The sequence below is a fragment of the Rhynchophorus ferrugineus genome, unplaced genomic scaffold, assembly GCF_030347505.1.
Source record: "Rhynchophorus ferrugineus isolate W39M unplaced genomic scaffold, kcgeb_rfMv2 rfM3, whole genome shotgun sequence".
In the NCBI taxonomy this organism is placed as follows: domain Eukaryota; kingdom Metazoa; phylum Arthropoda; class Insecta; order Coleoptera; family Curculionidae; genus Rhynchophorus; species Rhynchophorus ferrugineus.
The window spans coordinates 6,939,450-6,958,520 of NW_027472582.1; the positions used below are offsets into that span (position 1 = coordinate 6,939,450).

Genomic DNA, 19,071 nt, shown 5'->3' on the forward strand with positions numbered 1-19,071 from the left:
GATTATTCATAACGAGACTCTTATGACCAACTATTAATACCGTTGTCAATAGTATTATGTCAATGTCATAGTAAAAACAATTTTCTGAACACTATAAATAGATTGTTTTTATTGAATTGTTTAAATTGACGGAAGAGTTTTTAGTTGTTAGAGTTCTTGAACCCTGATATATAATATCAACGACATATTTTGGTGAAAATGCGAATTATCAATGTGAATAACTAGTAAGTAACAACCTAGCTGTCAAATCCGACGGTTTTGACTTTTCTCTACATAAACTAAAGTTTTCCGTTTAGTATTATCGAGTTATTCAGTGTATATAGAGATTCCTCAAATTTGTTGTTGGAAGCGGTCACAGCAGATGTCTACCGACGTAACTTCAACAAATTGAACGGCACTTTGTTGCTGAGAAAAACCAGCAATAGCACGTAACAGACGCAGTCTTGCACACAAATTCTGCCAGCATACTCACCCGACATAGCATCTTATGATTATAATTTATTCAAATACTAGTTCAACGTTTCCAAATGCTGAAGTAGTGTGAAAATGGAGTGTTGGTTGGATTACAGTCAAAGCAATATCGTTCTTTCGAGACAGTAGTTTAATAAATATAAATTGTATCGACTTCTCTTGATAAATGTCTTTTTTAAATGAAATTAAAATCTACTTCACGCATTTTTAAAATCACTTAAACATATTGAGACCTTATTTTTTTCATTTACTAATTATGGGAATTAAAAAACATGCCCTGTCAGACATTTGATAGACAAACATCTAATATATTTACTATTCATTAGAAGTTTCAAATGCTTTAGATAAAACTTCTGTTGCCAAATGTCAAGAAATAAATCAACTTGTTTTATACAATATACATTCCACCCTCGTATATATTAGTCGGGATTGATTTTCAAAACAAAAGAATATAACAATTATATTAATCTTAAATATTTGATTATAAAAACTATGTCAAGTAATGTAATATATGTCATATCAAAGACGGCTTTGAATGAAAATAAAATTATTGACGTAATAAAGTACACAATTTTTTTTAAAATGCAATATGACCTGCCATTTTTAGTAACAACTTATTCGATATTAAATGTGATTTTTGCCTCGTTCGCAAATATTATAATCAGCACAAAATTATAAATTTAGACTTCAAAGTCAATGGTTACCGGAAAAAAACTGAGCCTTTATGATTTTAAGTAAATATGTTATTATCAAATGTTTGTTTGGTTCTCACTAATCTGTGCTCAATTAGAAAAAAATGTCGTAAATACAGTACCAATTTTACAATTAAATCACTGAAAAGATCAATTAATCTCAGGAAAAAAAGATTAGAGACACAATAGTTAAATAAATTACATAAGAAAACAGTTATAGTCATACGGGTGACACAATTGCTGAAAAATGCGACACACTGCTGAATGAATGGACCATTTTAAAAGAAGAAAGATGAAATTAAAGAAAAACTAATTTCAGCCATTTTACGTTTATTCAAAACAAATATAAAATAATCAAAACAGTGTGAATCAACGGCATTATAAAGTATTCCAAGATTCTGTAACGTAATTGAACAGTACTTCTTACAAACTTGATGAATTTTTAAAGAAAAAATACATTGACCCAATTTTGCCAAATAATCATAAAAGCTGTGTTAAGTTACGGAATGTTTTTTAGGAAACTCCGCAGACTATGCAGTTCTCAGGGTGATATTTTATATATCTAATTCACTTATTTAGACCGACATTAAGGTCACTTAAGAAAAAATAAGAAAATTTGAAGTTTGATAACATTCATAATACATATTGTCTGAATTCTGGAAAAGCAAAAAAGATCAGAATGAAATATTATCCGGAAAAACCATAGGTCAGCCAGGACCATCCTTTATTATTAGTAAGTTACGTCGAAAACGCTTCAAAATTATCTTGAAGATTAAAGTTATGACGGTAGGCAATAGGAATTTGTAATAATATACGATGCCATTAAAACCGTAGGTGTATTTACAAAAAAAACCATCCAGCATCTTCATCAAAATTAATAAAACTTTCTTCTATATTGATATTTTAATCTTCATCATCAACCAGTGGCTGTATTCATCTGATTGTGACTTCTTGATTTCTACCTATGTAGAAATTGTATTTTAGAGTAGAACAAAAAGATTAAAAGGCTTGCATCCACACTCTCGAAGATCTTTTTACAGATGACCTAAAAGATTTCATTGGATGTGCTTCTTGACCAGATAATGTTTATATATTCCCAAGATTAGAATAAAGTGACGTAACGATTTCTTAAATTAATCAATATGTTTATGTTCTTGACTCTAAAAAGCTCAGTTTCCAACACCTATTTAAGCAAATGTTGTGTTGCTGTTATCCAGAGGGCCTTGACACAACTAGGTACTTTAGGTATTAAAGAAAATAGTTTCTCATACTGATTTATATATATATTTCATACACATACAAATTCAACTAACACGCACCCTTTAAATAAATAATATGTTTTTAACAAATCACATTGCTGTAGGAGGGGCTTATAAAATACCAAAACAAAAGTATATGAGAGACCGTCGATTGTTTTTGTTATTTCTTCCCTTCACACGTGCCAGTTCCTTGACTATAATGGAAAATTATTTCACTAAACATAAAATTACGTCGAACTACCAGTTACTTTTTCATATTTATTACGAACGATTTAACAAAGCTGGCCTTTCGGTTGCCTCCAAGCTGTGAAACCGAAAGGCATCTACCGAAGGAGTAAATCTTGTTATTTTTTTGGTTGGTCTAGAGTGTGTTTTAGGCGTCTGACAGTGCGGCGACGCCTGGTAATACTTTTCCTTCGAGGAGTTCCAAGCTGGCGCCACCTCCGGTGGAGACGTGCGAGACTTTGTCTTCGGTACCCCATTTGGCTGCGCATGTTGCTGTATCACCACCACCTGTAACGAAACAGTATTTAGTTGGTAAAGAGTCAAGTCTAAATAACGAGGTCTTAAAACTTCACTGAAAAATTACCTTATGATGTCTAAGGTCAACACGATATAATAATTTGGTGTTAAATAATGTTAGGTTATCCACACAACAAGTTGCTCTAATTTTCTAGCTTCAATTTGGTTTGAATTGAGGATTTTGTTTGATTCTAGCTTATTAGATACTCTACTGATGAAGATTTGCTTGTTTCAGCAAAATCTTCTGTGTATTATGAGTCACATGCCAGTTCCTATTAATTTAATATAGACTCTGTCCCAGGAATGAAAAAGTAGGATTAAAGAGCCAGTAAGAAAACTAGGTGAAAATTTCAGGATGATAATTCCATCACAGCAAGATAACTATTACATTGGTTTTAGTAGCAAAACGTGACTTATTTTAGAACTTGAATGTATTGAATTAACAATTTAAAAGAAAGATTACAAAGGTAAGATATTGCTTCAAACTTTTCCATATTATGATGCCTTCTTTTCCCATAAAATTAAGCTACTGGTTACAAATATATATTTTTATGTCTTTCATATGGGTCCTTGTGTTGAAATAAGTTGCTGTTATATCATTTTAAGACATATTACCCTAGGTATGTAGTATATATATATATATATATATATATATATATATATATATATATATAGTCGTTATAATTTGTAAATTCGTTAAAAAATTAGAAAATATTTTATATAATCTATCGGCTTAGCAAAATTTTGCCTCACTTTTTAAGGGACAGTATTTTTGTTTAATTATTTTATTTAGATTAGAATTTTGTTGTATGTCAAAGCCAAACTGAACATACATTTAGATGACATATAGCTTCTTCGTATAGACAATACATTCTCAAAACCAGAATTTTTTTTTGAACTGAAGAATTTTTAAATATGTAAATAATAACCTCTGATCGTTTAAACTTCTCAAATTAAATCTACATATTTCTTGTCAAACTTGGTAAATTTTAATTACAACTTACCAATAATGGTAACAGCTCCTTTTTGGGTTACAGCCACTACTTCATCCATGATGGCTTTGGTACCTTTTGCGAATTTCTCCCATTCGAAGACTCCAGCAGGTCTACAATAGCCAATTATATATAGTAGCCAGCAATTACCAGCTTAACGAAGCACTTACCCGTTCCATACGATGACTTTGGCTCTTCTGATGGGTTCCTTGAATAACTCGATTGTTTTCTGACCAATGTCCAGACCCATCCAGCCATCAGGAATACCACTCTCGACCGTGGCACAGCTCGACTGGGCGTTCTCGTCGAATTTCTCAGCGGTGATGAAATCGACGGGCAGATGTAGTTGCACGTTGTTCTTCTGGGCCTTCTCCACCAAGCTCTTGACGATTTTAGCACCCTCGGCATCGTACAGGGAGTTTCCAATCTGTAACGAAACATCATACACATTAGGTAACGGGTAACAATGGTAGCGTACGTCATCACAGTCAAAATCACCGCCAAAGTGTCATCAACGAAAAACAGACTTATGTAATTTATACCGATACCGAGACTGGAAGAATTCGAAGATACTTTTTTCGTACGAAATTACAGTAAAGACGAACGGGTACATCTTGACGGTGGGTGAGCTGAACACGTCCGAATATAATAGTTACTGAGATAATTGGATCATGGAATTTGCAACTAAAGGTAATATCATTATTCATTGATGCGTGATTACAATGATATTTTATTGAAGTTATTACAAAATACTTATATAAATAATATGACTTGGTTTGATCTTTTACGTTGTGCGTAAATCTTTTTGCATAATTAAAGCTTGGACGCTGCATCATCGACAGTTCCAGTTTCCTTGATGGACGTTCATTGCTTGATATTTTGGTGATAATAATATAAAACTTTATTTTTCTGAGGAGATTTTATATTTATAGTACTGTATTTTTGTATATTATTATAATTTCATAGTACAAATCCTTCAACTTCTTGTTGTGTCCTTTACATCTATGAGTTTTTTACATCCAAGTTTTGCTTTAATGACCATGACAAAATACTATGAGGTATCTGACTATATCTGACTTGATAGATAGTGATAGAGAAAGATTGCCCTTTCGTCAATCATTTTGTTGATTAGCTTTCTTTTGCCTTTGCTTAAAAAAAGTCTAAGTCTCACTTGTACTTTTTTAAAGCCTGCTAGAAGCTGTAACAAAATACAAGCGACACAAGTTGGTGGGAATAGTTTTTAAAAATGAAGAACGGTAAATTTAAGGTTAAATTTGTTGGTAGTATACTTATAATTAACGTGGTGAGTTTTCCACGAAGTTTTAAGTTTTCCGTTAAGTTTGGCATGAATTTTGTTAGCAAAGGATCTGATTATCTGAGACAAAAACTTACTTTGAGGTCAACTTTTTATTGTGTTGCAAAACTAATATTTGTACTCTTCGGTAGTCGATAGTTAATAATTGAAACAATTCAAATGCTTTTGTCTCATTGGTTAATTTTTGCGAGGTTATGTTTATATTTGTCTTATCTTGTAAATTGGTCATATGCCAGTCAGCGTCTTCTTGATTTAATATTGTTCTGCATTCCCCTTTCTAATCGTTTTTGTTTTAAAAGTTTAATCTATTTTTTTTGGTGATATCAGGTTATGTTGGTTCAAAATTGGTGAAATGTTATTTGTTATGAAAAGCCTTCTCATGAGAATTTCAAATTAGGTTGTAGATAGAGTAACAAGACCCGATTAAGAAGCATGATGATAATTATATAGTTGATGATGTTATGAGGGCAGTTTGTTTTGCAGATATAACCATTGACAGCAGACAACTTTGAATTTTAACAAAAATGATAAGAGTGATTTTCGCTGATTAAGCGTTATTTTTTCTTGTTTCCAAATCTGTGGGAATGGTTGGTTGGTTTGAAGAGGTCATCACTGAAACAAACGCCTACTTTGACGTCCTTTTGACCTATTATTTCGAAGGAATAAAAAACTGCAAAAAGGCTGGGCTAAATGTATTGAGATAAACATTTTTTTTCTAATTTCTTTTCTAATTGCACACGGGCAATTATTATGTATATTTTTTAACTAGGGTCAACACAACATTGGACTTTTACACCGTACGATCATAACCGAATCCACAATTTACAGCAAACACCAAACAAGAACAACCTCATGGCCATTACCAGAAGTCAGCTTACGAGAACCTCATCGACATCAATAACAATCTCAGCTGCATGTTGAAGGAGAGCTTTGCCGAGATCGACAGCATCTGTCATAGGGTTAGGACGTGTCTCTTAGATGCCAATTCCTACAGGTATGCTATAATCGTTATCAGCGCTCTCTTCCACTCAGTGAGGCAACACGAAATATTCCAGCAAGTCTTCGAACCTCATGGTGCTGGATACAACCATTACTACGTGCCAATCTGTTTGTTTGTGCAAAAGGCTGGACGCTGGAAACGATTATCAACATGGCGACGGAAGCAGTGAGATTTTAACAGAGATCGTAGAGGAGAAGGCGCCCAAGGATGGCGTACAGGGAGAGATTTTCGAGGAAACCAGCGAAACCGAACAGGACACCATCACCGAGACCAGCGTCGAATCAGCAGAAATAGATGAGTAAATACATTATCCGATTATAGATTTAGAAATCCCGACAAAACTCTAGCACACTGCACATTTTTCATTGCAACGCTCAATGTTGCAAAACATTAAAATAGAAAGGCTACCCCACCCGCCGCTTTCTACAGACCCTGCTCCTTCTAATTATTATTTCAACATATGACTCGTAACCTGTCTGAGCAACGCTTCACTTCTTATGAAGATAGTACTTTACTTCTTGTGAAGATAAAGGTTCTTTCGAGATAGAATCCGTAAATTACCTGAAAGATTGGAAAAGGTAGCGGCTATCGATTGACAAAACTTTGAATAAAATACATTGTACTGTTTTTTTTACAATAAAGCTTCAAATTTAAAAAATCCTTTAAAACTAATTTATAGCCCTAATGATTAAATTCGTTTTGAAAAACATAAAAAACCAGAAAATCTATTTATGACCATTTTTTTTTCAACTGATAACAGTTCTGAATCTTCAAATTCGTTCAAAAATAATTCTTAAGGTTAAAAAAGCATTAAGCATTAAACGACCAATGCTAAATTGGAAATTAGTAAGTTTAAAGAAAAACTGATACATCCGGCAACGACTTTTGTTAATTTCACATTGATGTCTTGTAGAATGACGTCCACCAACAGTCAGCTACCTCTGCCGTTCATCACCATACTGAACCAGAACCGATCAGTCCAATCCGTCGGGGTCAAGGTGGCGCCCAAGAATAAACTCTCCACCCATTGTACCACGGACAATTTCCAGAAGATAATGGAGGATGTGGAGAAGCTCTCCAACTACGAGCAGCTGTTGATGAGCATGGTGGACGATATCAATAAGGAAATCAACACCAGCTACGACGAGCACGATAAGAGCAAAACCCAGGACAAGAATCAGCGCAAGAAGTCGCACAGACAGAATAAGGAAGTCGTTCATAAGATCAAGGCCAGGAAGGACGCGACCGACCAGATCAACAAGGACGTCATCGTGAAAATCACCGAGGACCAACTGAAGAAATCGCCCAGGGACTGGATAGAGGACCAGTTCTCCGATAACGACTTCCACGAGTTGTACAGCTTCAAGGGCGATAAAAAGGGAAACTCTGTTATCGGTAAGTGGAAATCGCTTTCTTCGATGATCCGTCTAAGTCCAGGGCTTCACAGAAAAGGAAATGATGAACTCCACGTCGCCAGACGTGTACAGAAAGAGAGCCATCACGGACCTTCATCAGCGTCTGGTGGCGCAGGTCGAAGCCAACGACAGTCTGATTTTCTTTCAGAAGATCATGGCCAAATCGAGGAAGCGCCGGGAAACAAGAGAACTCCTCACGTCCTCGACAGATACAGTCGATAATCCCGAAAGGTAATGATATTTAAGCAGTCATCATGTTGCTCATCTCGTACCCCAACGTAAATATTAATTCCACAGGAAGGCCTTACGAAGTCCCATCGAACATATCATCAAACGTAAGAATGTCGAAAGTGATAAGAAACAAAAATCTACCATGGACATAGTGCAGAAATACCACGACAGTTTATGGTTTAGACAGAAAAAGCATGAGGTAAGAGATTGTTTGATGTACATAATTCCAGTCTTCCATAACGCATCAATATTTAATTCAAGACCAACTAGTGAACCAACACTATTATTAAACTGGTTATGTTTTATCTGGTGTCTATCGCTCTTTAATCGATGGAACTAACATCTACAGTCAATCCAATAAAATAGTAATTTCACGTCATCAAATTTCTGACGTATCAACTTAGAATTTTGTAGACATTTGACAATATGGTCCACTAGTACCAACCCAAATTGAATTTTATATTCTGTCTCGATTTTAACTAAGATAAAAAGCCGGTCCGAATTTAAAACACATACACATACACATTTACAAACTGAATTTAGCAGTATATTCGACGTAATCTCTGACGTGCATTGGCTGTTTTATTGGAAAAACTATAGTTAAGGCTACAAAATAGTTGAGAAATTGAGTTCAACAAAATATAATTTAAAAAAAACGTGGATTACTTTTTCGCCACTAAGACTATTATATTACGTTGTTTGGTCTGATTTTATAGGTAAGAAGACGCAAGAAGAGCCACAGCAACGAAAAAAAGCGAAAAACCAAACGTTCCAACGTAAAGGATGAGAAAACCAGCAGTCGAAAATGTAGCGCAGTCAATAGTGCCCTAAGCATCAGCACTAAAGGTCCCAGCAGAAAGCAGTCTCGCAGTGAGTCGTACAAATCTTCATAATTATAGACGGTTTGGACCTGAGCAACCAAAAGCTGAATACAAATCAGCAGCCCGTTTTCTAGTTTTCATTATTCTACTAATTTTGACCGTTAACTTTCATTTATCTGAATTAAAAAGTATAAATCAGAAATGGATAGAGTTTGAACTGGAACATTAGGATCCCACAGTAATCGCTCATCATACCGTCCCAAAATCCTTGGTATCACTTTTCGATTTTCGTAATATCATGGTGTAGCCGTTATCTTCTCTGTTCGTTGCTCATATCACCCAAGTTTTATGAGAAAAATCAAGATATGAATTCAGAAAATGTAAAAAATGTTGTGAAAAATTTGCAAAAAATTATCGATGAAAATGAAATCCGGAGATTTATGGTTTCCAAGAAAGTTGTGAACACTATGAAACGATGCTCATGCTGCTGCTTCATCGGGCGTTAAACAATTTGTATACTTTGCGTCAGCCATTGGTTTTATCAGGTCCAATAAATATTCCTTCTTTGATTTTTGCGTATGAAATTGATTACTGTCCGTACGTAAAAATGGCTTCGACACTGATGATATCATGATGATCAGGGTATTTATTTTCTTTGCATTTATATCGAACAAAACATAATTTATCGATAAAAAGTAGCAATTATTTACATGCTTTTTCTGTTCTCTCCATAACGTTGGCACAAAAAATGAGAAATATACATTTTCACCAAGTAATCACTTGTATAACTTTGTCCTGAACGCGCTGTGAGACAAGTTCGGTACCCATGGCTTGTCAGTGTATACCTACAGCAAAACCAGAGTATCGTAAATTTGCATCTTTAAGTGTACTTGATGATTGACGATGATTTTTCCACGACTACCGGGCATGTAACGTCACCAAACACAACAACAACAATTTCAATCGAGTTTGCAACGTTTTCTCTGCATTTTCACACGTCAGCCGATAGCCGCTATTAGAGCGCAGTGCTGCTGCCATGCGCGAACTCATAAACTAGAACCAATCTTGACCCTTATCCTACCCGCCATACTCGCCAGATTTGGCTCCATCTACTACATGTTTTTGTCAATGTCGTACCGACATTTTATGAAACATTTCAACAATTACGATCATCTCGAATCTTCTTTCTGGAAAAAAATTATCAACCTAAACTCGATTCCAGTTTCCGCGTGTAACTACAAAGTCCAGGTGACTAACGAACAGCCACTCTCCGAACCGGCCAAGTGCAAACTGAACTTCATGAGGACCAAGTACTTCCAGATGACAAACAGGAAACTGAAGCACATGGACATACTCGACGACATCACCAAGAACGATGTGATGCCCATTAAATCCGAGTATCCTCGCAGGGACCAGATAAGGGTAAGTCGAGACGAGATGATTTGGTACATAATAACGTGTTCGCGAACCGCAGCAAATCACCAAGACGAACATCAAGAATTCCTACCTGTACAAACTGATGTACGGCACCAAAAGCATCCTGGAGAACGCCTGGTTTCAGTTCTTCGAGCCCAACATAAAACGCTCCAAGAGAAACTGTAGTAGACGCAGTAGGACCAGAGTGAGTACGGTAGAAACTGAATCGGATGAAGACGACGTAAGTTTTGTCGTTGTGAACGTTAACATCATCATTGCATGGTGTCTCAAGTTTCAGAGAGGAAAGCACAACACTAGCAGAGGTCAAGTCATTCGGAAGTTGTCGAAGTATATATTTTCCGAAACAGTGGCAAGGGATAACATCTACACTGTAATGCCAGGTAAGATACAATTCTGTCACGCCATCTGTTATTACTATTAATGTAATTTCAGTCCATGTTTTTTACGACCACTATCGCCCATCGTTGACCAAAGAAGAAACTCCCCAAAAATTACCGCTGATGCCCATGAAAGAATGCAAGGAAACCGCCAAGAAAGCTGAATGGAAAGATAGCGGAAGAAAGGCGAAACGTAATTATTTACTCGTTTTCACTTAACAACGATTAGCCTCCCATTATTTCAGCGGTGAAAGTGGTGTACGACCCCATAATGAGAAAAATCGAACGAGAAATTAAGATCACCACCGCAAGACCACCTAACAAACTGGACAAAGTCGGAAGCGGTCAAACCATCTCGTGGTCTCCTAAGAGTAAGAATGAGGAAACATCATGATACCTTTATATTGATTTTGGTTAGATTTCTCAAAATACTGCACGAATCCGAACTCTCAACTTAATCCAGCTCCCAAGAAAGAAACTCAACAAAAAACGTCTCATCGGATGAAGGAACTCAATAGTTCAGCTCCGGGCGGGGCTTCCAAAAGGCAAGTTCTAAAACTTCATTTATCTAACACCGGTGATATTTTGCTTGTTCACTGCTTTTCATTGTTTATTTACTGCTTCATAATGTGCCTGAACAGTTAAAGAAGTTTAAAGATAACGAGTTAACTAACCCTAAACTCAAACACTCAAATAATTCCCGGATTACCTTAGAGTTAGGAAATATTCAAGGGAGGAAAATGACTACCACACATTGTAAAAGATGTGAAAGATAAAGCATCGCAGTTCTATTGAAAAGTTCTTGCCAATCCAGCATATTTTCCAGACCTAGTGTCCTCTGAGTAATATTTGTACAAATTGATCTAGTATAACCTACTGATATGTGCTGATATGTGAAAAAATGGATAGATGCATGTACAGATAAATGTAAAGAAACTGGATAGTATTTGATTTAGTAAAAAAAAAAAATATTTTAACCGTGTCTAATTTGTCTCAACTTTTGAGAAAATGAACACTAACGCCTACATCTAACACTTTTAATTCTTAAACCTTGTCACAGGTCCTCCAAATCATTTCCCTCGCCAGCACCCACAGAGCGGCTTCATCCCCTAGTGCCCCCTCTATGGATGAACTACCACGATGCGTTGATGAAGAAAAGCGGTAACACATAAACACCTCCTAGAACCATTACCGTATAAGGTACGTTTCAGACACCAGCACCAAATCGAAGGCCTCCAAGCAGAAGGAGGAACAACAGAGGAGAATTTGGGAACACAAATACACGAAATCCGTCGGAAACAAACTGATAAACTTCATCGAGAAGCAGCCGCAAGTCTACAAGGTCCCGCTTCCCAAATACGCCCTTCCAAGTTCGGTGACTTCTTCCCTTTCGAAGCTTATAAACATGACAATCTTTTCAGAACCGTACAGTGAGTCCCGTCAAAAACTCATGATCAAGCAACTGTTCGACTTGAAACAGAAAAACGACAGTATCCAAACCAACATTCAGAAGGCCATCGAAGTCATAGAGAAAAAAATGATCGACATTATCTCCAAGTAACGGTTTATTAATTTGTTTCTGATGAATATTTATGATGCGTTAATTTCAGGCCAGCAACATCAGACAGTATGGAAGCCTTCGATGAAATGGAAAAGGAAATAACCAACGTCCTGAATATGATGAAATGTTCGCAACGAAAAGGCACTCCCACTAAACAATGGGGTACCTTAGACAGGCTGGAAGAGAACAACGAGGAGATTGACAAAATATCAGATGAGCTGTTCAAGAGACTGGATAAAATACTAGATTCGTCAGAGCTGAGCTCCACCTCGAATTCCAGCAAGAAGATGTCGAAAAAACAAAATCAGCTTCTCAACAGCGACTCGTCCAGGTGCAGGAGCAACGAAATGAAACAGATATGTTTTAGGTGAGTGAGCCTCATTTCTCTACAAACCTCAACCAAAACTAGTCGTACTTTCAGTTCAACATCTGCTTCCGGTGAAGAAAAATTCGTGATAACAGCGATATCGCCGAATAAGAAGCCCAAGAAAGTGTCACCGACCACCATTCAATCCACCAGCACCCCACCAGATCAACGGGAGTCGGAACCTTTGCCAGAGAAATTATGCGCGTCCAAGCCCAACGATATATGTGATTTCCTGAAACTTGAACTCACCCAAAAAGACCAACCGCTGGAGACCATCGTGAACTTAGCTCTGGTGGAGCCGATGGTGCCTCAAAACGAGATAATCAAGGAGCACAGCAGTGGTAGCACCAAGTCAAGCGACAACGCGGAGATGAGCTCGCAGGAAGATCGGTTCAGTCACGGAGACTTCGATAACAACCAGTCATCCAACAAGGAAGACATAAACACAGACGCCGCGGCCATACCCATGGACGAAAAAGAAGGGCTTTATTCTCCAATAGCGGAAAGGTCAAATTCCTCTATCAACGTTCTCTCTAACAACACCGATACGATTTATTTCACCCCGCAATCTTCGCCATTGAGAAAACTGCGATCGGAAGAAGCCACAGTTGACGCACTGGATGAAGCTCGGGAAGTTGATAGTGGAGAACCAACAAAGAATGTTGATATTAAAAAAATCCATGAAATCGTTGAAGTGAAACAAATCGATGAGATCCCGGAGGACGATGATATCGAGAAAAGGATTGAGACTAATAAATCGGAGGGCTTGGATGTCTTCTATGAAAACGTCAATCGAATAATTCGCAGAGTTGAGGATGTTTATAGTCAGCTGGATGAGTTCGAACTGGAGGTAAACGGTATTTTTTTAGGGTTACGTTGATGGTAATCCACATTCATTTAAATTCAGATACTAGAAGAAGAAGTGTCGCGCTTGAACTCGGAAACGAAACTCTCACCATCCAACCTCAAAGAGGATAAGAATGAAGACCAACCGGATGTTATCTTAAGCTTATTAACGCTTGAACCAAAGGAAGATACTATGCAGTGTGTTGAGAGAGTTGCGACACCAAAATCAATCAGCACCGGTAGGAGCCCCTCTTATTACAACGTCCTGAGCTTCCTGGACTCGTTGGGTGATTTTCAGGAAGATCGACCCGTTGAGATTCATAACTACAGGTAAAATATGTTTTGAAAATATCCACTGATTATGTATACATTTTTTGGCCAAATAAACCATCCATCATTAATCCTCGTTTTGATACTACCTGGGCCTCAAATGGGACCTAAAACTCTGATATGTATTTTGAAGTATCAACAAAAGAAAATGACTGATGTACTTTTAGGTCCCAGGGGCAAAGGTAACATTATTTCAAAAAATGTTTAAGTTCTTGTTCACTTCGATCAAATTTGGTTTGTTACATTCGTTGTTTGTTGACTTGTTTATTTAAACTACGCGTCATGGCCCATTAGTGTATAAATTGAGCACAAAGCGAAGCTCAAACATATCTTGTCTCCAACTACTACAACAGTGATCAAACTGCAATGGCTCTCAGACACCTGATGTGTTTCGTGCTCTTTTGCTCAATGAAGGCAGGGATCAATATCACAATTAGTTATATTAAATAGCCATATTATAGCAGCAAGATTACGATCGTCAATAATGAAGAGTAGCCTTTTATTCATGACAAATAATATAGTATTATGTTATCTAACTCAGAGCTTAATATATGTAACTGATTCTTTAATAATAATTAATTTACTTATGTATTTTGTCTAATTTACTATGTATGCGTTAAACTATGCCTTAAAATTATTAACGTTAAATGATTATCGAAATTATCTTTTGGAGTAACTGTGTCCATGAGGTGGTACATCAAAACGAGCTACATTCTCATTCATACCCTTAACAAGTGACAATTTTTCCAGAATATGCCCAACACACTTCGTGGTAGAGATGCCATTAACATTTTCCTTCTCGGCCTTGTTCAATTTCGCGACCTTCCAAACAGTCAACGATCTCCCCAAAAAGAGATCGGGCTGCTTGAAGAAGTCCTCGTTGCACTCGAACATCAGCCCGACGAAGAGCAAACAGAAGGTCAGCTTCCTGCTGCAGAAATTACACAAGGAGACCCAGGTGCGATCTTGCCCGTTCCATAACGCGAAATGGAACCAGCCAGAGTACCACAACAAGGCCAATATATCCACAGTTGTGCGGGTAGATCAAGAAGTAACCGCCACTTTGGACGTCAAAGTGACCAGAAGCGTCGACAGGATGTCTTCCGCGGACGAGTCATATCAAAGCACTTTGGAAACAAGCGACGAACTTTCCGCGGGAATGGTAAGAACGCATCTGTCACAGTAACAATCAAAAACCAAACCGTTTTGATAGATGTCAGTAGAACCCGAAACAGTACTCAACAGAAACCTGTCCGAAACCTCGGATGAATCGAAGAACAACGTGGTCGAGATCTTCCGGAGCAATCAGAAGTTGGAGAGCAACGGGACCAACACAGTAAAAGTTTTCTACGACGATTATCGGAACAGGGCGAAATCCGATTCAAAGGCAAGTATTTTTAAGTACCGATACCACCGCCATAATTAAATTTCGTTCCTATTATCACAGGATATCGACGGTTACTTCAACGAAACATCAATCGAAGGCGTAAAACGATCCCTCAGCACAACCTTCGAGGTAAAGAAGCACGACAGCATCGAAAAGCTGACGAAGGACATCAGTCCCGACAATTTCGTATCGGAAATCATCAAGGAGGTGTCCCTGCTCGAGCCTCTGAAAAACTTGAACCAATTCGTCGACTCGGCGTTGCTTAAAGAAGTGATCGGAAAGAGGCAGAAGATGAGAATGCTAAAAAGAAAGAACTCGTGCAGTTTAACGGCCGCCAAAGATCCGCAGGACGAGGGCGCGAAGGACGCGGTGGTGTCAACGGGTGAAAAAGAAGGATTCCTGAAGGGCATCTACGTTTTCGTTTATATACTGATGTTCACTGCCTTAAATTTAGAGTTTAAATGCGTACAATAAAATTATGTAAATATTAACCATCTCTTTTTAAGTGTTTGATCACGTTAGATTCGATTTATCAGAAGAATAAATTATTGTAGGTATTGTCCACAATTTAATGAGCATTCAATAATCAGTCCATAAGTTTTAAATTACATCTTTTAAGTGTGTTTTTAAATCCAGTTATTTCAATTTTTACAGTGAATAATTTAGTAAACTATATATTGGTACATATATTTTGATCCTTTTTACAACAAGTCTTCTTACAAGGATCTGATACATGCACTTAGTGTAGCTATTGAAACACTGAAAACATAATCACCTAAAGTAACAAAGTAGCCGACATCAGATAGTCCATTTAGCTATAGATGGTTTTATGATGTTGGTGTCAATGATAAAATCACTCATGGTTATAAACACACAAAAATATAAACCATCAAAATAAGTGCTTATTTGTATAGAAAAAAATGTATTCAACACAGATAAGCTTTAATTTTTTTACCACTCCATTTTACTGTCTAAAGACACTTTTGCAAATTGATATATGGTCAAATGTATATGTATGTTAAAGTACATTTCAAGTCAACATAAAGTAATAAGTACAATTTATTTCAATCATCTTACTTAAACATAATAGGACAAAATGACTGCTGCACAATGTTAGTTTTTTATTATATAACAGCAATATGATTTAATTTCAGGTTGTCAGTTCAAAGCTTCCGCACTACCAAAAGCTCTCACCGCAAAGTGTAGAAGAGTTAAATTTCAGGAGACAGTGTCTACTAGATACTATTTCAAAGCCTGCTAAACCTTTACAATAAACGAAATCTCACAAGAGGACAAACTAATTCCAAAATAAAACTATATTTATGGTATCAAATGGGTTATCTGGAACGTTTGTTTATATTTTTTAATGCACATTTATCGAAAATAAAATATTTTTGCTTTATAACTCAATATATTTGTCTTGCCTTAATAATTTTGATTAGACAAACACAATACTTTTATGATTTTTGACTACTATTATCATCCCTATTCTGAAGGACTTTTATCATTTAAATTTACTGCCTTAATCTTTTTTTAATCATACTAAAATTAGCTTTGTTTTTCAAAATAAAAATTATTTTTTAACGAGTTCATCATCATAATCAATATAACGTTATAAACATTTTTAATTGACTGTTAAAGTTAAATTAAAATAATTAGATATTATGCTATTTCCACTTACATTTACGCCTTTCAGTTCTTTAACGAATGTGTAAGCCATACCACCACCGATGATCATTTCATTGACTTTGTCCAAGAGATTGTCAATGAGTTGAATTTTGTCAGCTACCTTGGCTCCACCCAAAATAGCAAGGAATGGTCTAGAAACAACCAAACTTGTGATACAGAATATTTTTAGTGTCTCAAAAATACCTTTCTGGATTATCTAGGGCTTTAGCGAAATATTGGAGCTCCTTTTTGAGTAGGAAACCAGAAGCTCTTTGGTCATAGCCTGGAATTTTTTAAACATGTAAAAGATTAAAATATTTTTTAAAACATTTTTAATACCGACCTTCTCCTAACATGGAAGAATGAGCCCTATGGGCAGTACCAAAAGCATCATTTACATACACATCACCCAATTTCCTTAAACTGGCACGGAATTCCTTAACTTTACCAGCATCCGCCTTCACTTTATTACCTGAGGCATCAACACCTTTACCTAAAGGAGAAAAAGTGCATCAATATATCTGTACCATAAAACTGACAAAACAGAAATCACCTTCTTCCTCCACATGATATCTTAAATTTTCTAACAAAATAACTGAACCAGGGGCTGGGTCAGCACAGGCACTTTCAACTTCAGGGCCAACACAGTCAGGCAAAAATTTGATTTCCCTGTAAAAAGAGATATATCAATATTTAGTTAGATGTAATGCCAAATGATGAAAATTTGTTATTTTATACATCAATTAGTATTTTTCCAATCAATACCTGTTAAGCAATTTTTTCAATTCTTCAGCGACTGGAGCTAATGTGTATTTGGGGTTTGGGTTTCCATCTGGACGTCCTAAATGTGAACATAAAACTACACTCTTGGCGTTTTTATCCAGGGCATATTTGATGGTATCAAGGGCAGCTACAATACGTTGATTATTGGTGATCTTACCCTCTTTAAGGGGAACATTAAAATCGACTCTGTAAAAATTAAAAATATATACATTATCAGTAATATTCAATTACATCGCGCTACCACAGAAATTTAAAAAAAATTAAACAGGTTATAAAGCGGGAAAAATTATATAAATTGGGTATTTTTAAACCAAATATATTTACCTGATTAAAACGCGCTTTCCGCTAAGGTCTAAAGCATCGATAGCCAATTTGTTTAAAGCCATTTTTCTTGAAAAATTCACGAGAATTTGTTTTCCTAGCCGGTATGTGACAGCTCTCGGCAGAAGTCTGAGAATCAATGTCATATGAAGGGCGATTTGGTCAAAGAGGATGACGATAATGACAATTGTGTTGTCTCTAGTCGATTTTTGTCATGTGTGTTACAAACACTTGATTATTATTTGTTTTTTTAATCAACTAATTGTTGATGGATAATTAGGCTTTTAAAATAATATTTTATCAGTCATTAAATATAGAGAAATCTGTAAGAGGCATGTTAAAGCAGTGCCGAATAGATGGCGCTAAAGCAAGATACCCAGAAGTATTTTTAAATCAAAATCAATGATACGTTTACTCAAAAGTAAATAATATTAATTTTAAATATCCTCTAAATATACTTTGAGTGTTGACTTGGAAATTAACAGCGCCTGAAAAATGTGAAACAAAGGATTTTGTTATGCGCTCGACTTTTAATAAGACAAAAGATGTTATTTTTACGAGGCAAAGGAAAAAATTAGCGCCGCGTTTTAGAAAATCAAAAATAAAACTTTTGTTCCGTGAAATAAACATACTTAAATTCGTTAACGCGCTTGTTAAACAAAAACCCCCATGACGAGTCGTTAGTACAGAGCAAGGATAAATACAGGGTGATTTTTAGATAACGAAAATATTGGCAAGGCCATCAAAATAATGAAAACTAAGGTCATCGGCCGACTGACTGGAAAAAATCTATATTATGTGGGGTAATGTTATATGATAATGGGGAAAGGAAAATTCCTGTTCAATTCAAAGCTGATATGGAATTATTTGAAAAACTTAAATGGTTGATAAGCGATGTCAAAAGTTTGACGTCCAGCAGTGTCAAAATTTCAAATATATTTATTAATAATTAAATATATATATATTTATGGTTTAAATCAGGGTTTGACAAGTAATAAATGAAATAAAATATAGAAAATGAGCAGATTAAAGTGTAAAGGGTAATATAGTGGTTGCATTCAATTTTTGTAATATAATTGTTGTGGTATTGTGAATATTTAACATAATATTATCGTGTTTATCTTTTTTAGCTATCACGTATGGACGCACGTAATTCGAAAAAGACTAGGATTCTTTAAAAGGATATCAATACTATTGAGGTTAGAATTCCTTTGCCAAACTGGATAAAGGCTACAGTTCGAGTGTTGCATTTTAAAGAAGCGTTCGAATTTACATT

The 19,071-nt window shown here is 36.0% G+C and overlaps 2 protein-coding genes across 3 annotated transcripts; one reads left to right on the top strand and one right to left on the bottom strand.

Annotated features, from left to right (window-relative positions):
* Positions 1-2,424: 2,424 nt before the first annotated feature.
* Positions 2,425-18,015, bottom strand: Pgk (Phosphoglycerate kinase). The gene is made up of 9 exons (XM_076400256.1): positions 17,799-18,015; positions 17,457-17,660; positions 17,245-17,360; positions 17,035-17,184; positions 16,896-16,974; positions 16,705-16,843; positions 4,107-4,363; positions 3,949-4,049; positions 2,425-2,935 (listed from the first exon to the last, which is right to left on the bottom strand). The coding sequence occupies exons 1-9, from the start codon at positions 17,939-17,941 to the stop codon at positions 2,796-2,798; spliced, it is 1,329 nt and encodes a 442-aa protein (XP_076256371.1). The 5' UTR covers positions 17,942-18,015; the 3' UTR covers positions 2,425-2,795.
* LOC143193842 (uncharacterized) lies at positions 4,458-15,514 on the top strand. Of its 2 annotated transcripts, none has more exons than XM_076400252.1 (22): positions 4,458-4,626; positions 6,080-6,245; positions 6,307-6,549; positions 7,165-7,646; positions 7,699-7,897; positions 7,964-8,096; positions 8,614-8,767; positions 9,941-10,140; positions 10,193-10,375; positions 10,427-10,535; positions 10,588-10,725; positions 10,778-10,903; positions 10,951-11,077; positions 11,593-11,693; positions 11,744-11,902; positions 11,954-12,089; positions 12,143-12,460; positions 12,515-13,310; positions 13,368-13,636; positions 14,387-14,798; positions 14,850-15,023; positions 15,084-15,514. In XM_076400252.1, exons 1-22 carry the CDS (start codon positions 4,608-4,610, stop codon positions 15,495-15,497), a joined length of 5,058 nt encoding a protein of 1,685 aa, XP_076256367.1. In that variant the 5' UTR covers positions 4,458-4,607; the 3' UTR covers positions 15,498-15,514. The 2 variants fall into 2 exon arrangements, with proteins under 2 accessions (XP_076256367.1, XP_076256368.1); XM_076400253.1 differs by having other exon boundaries at positions 10,433-10,535.
* Positions 18,016-19,071: the final 1,056 nt, after the last annotated feature.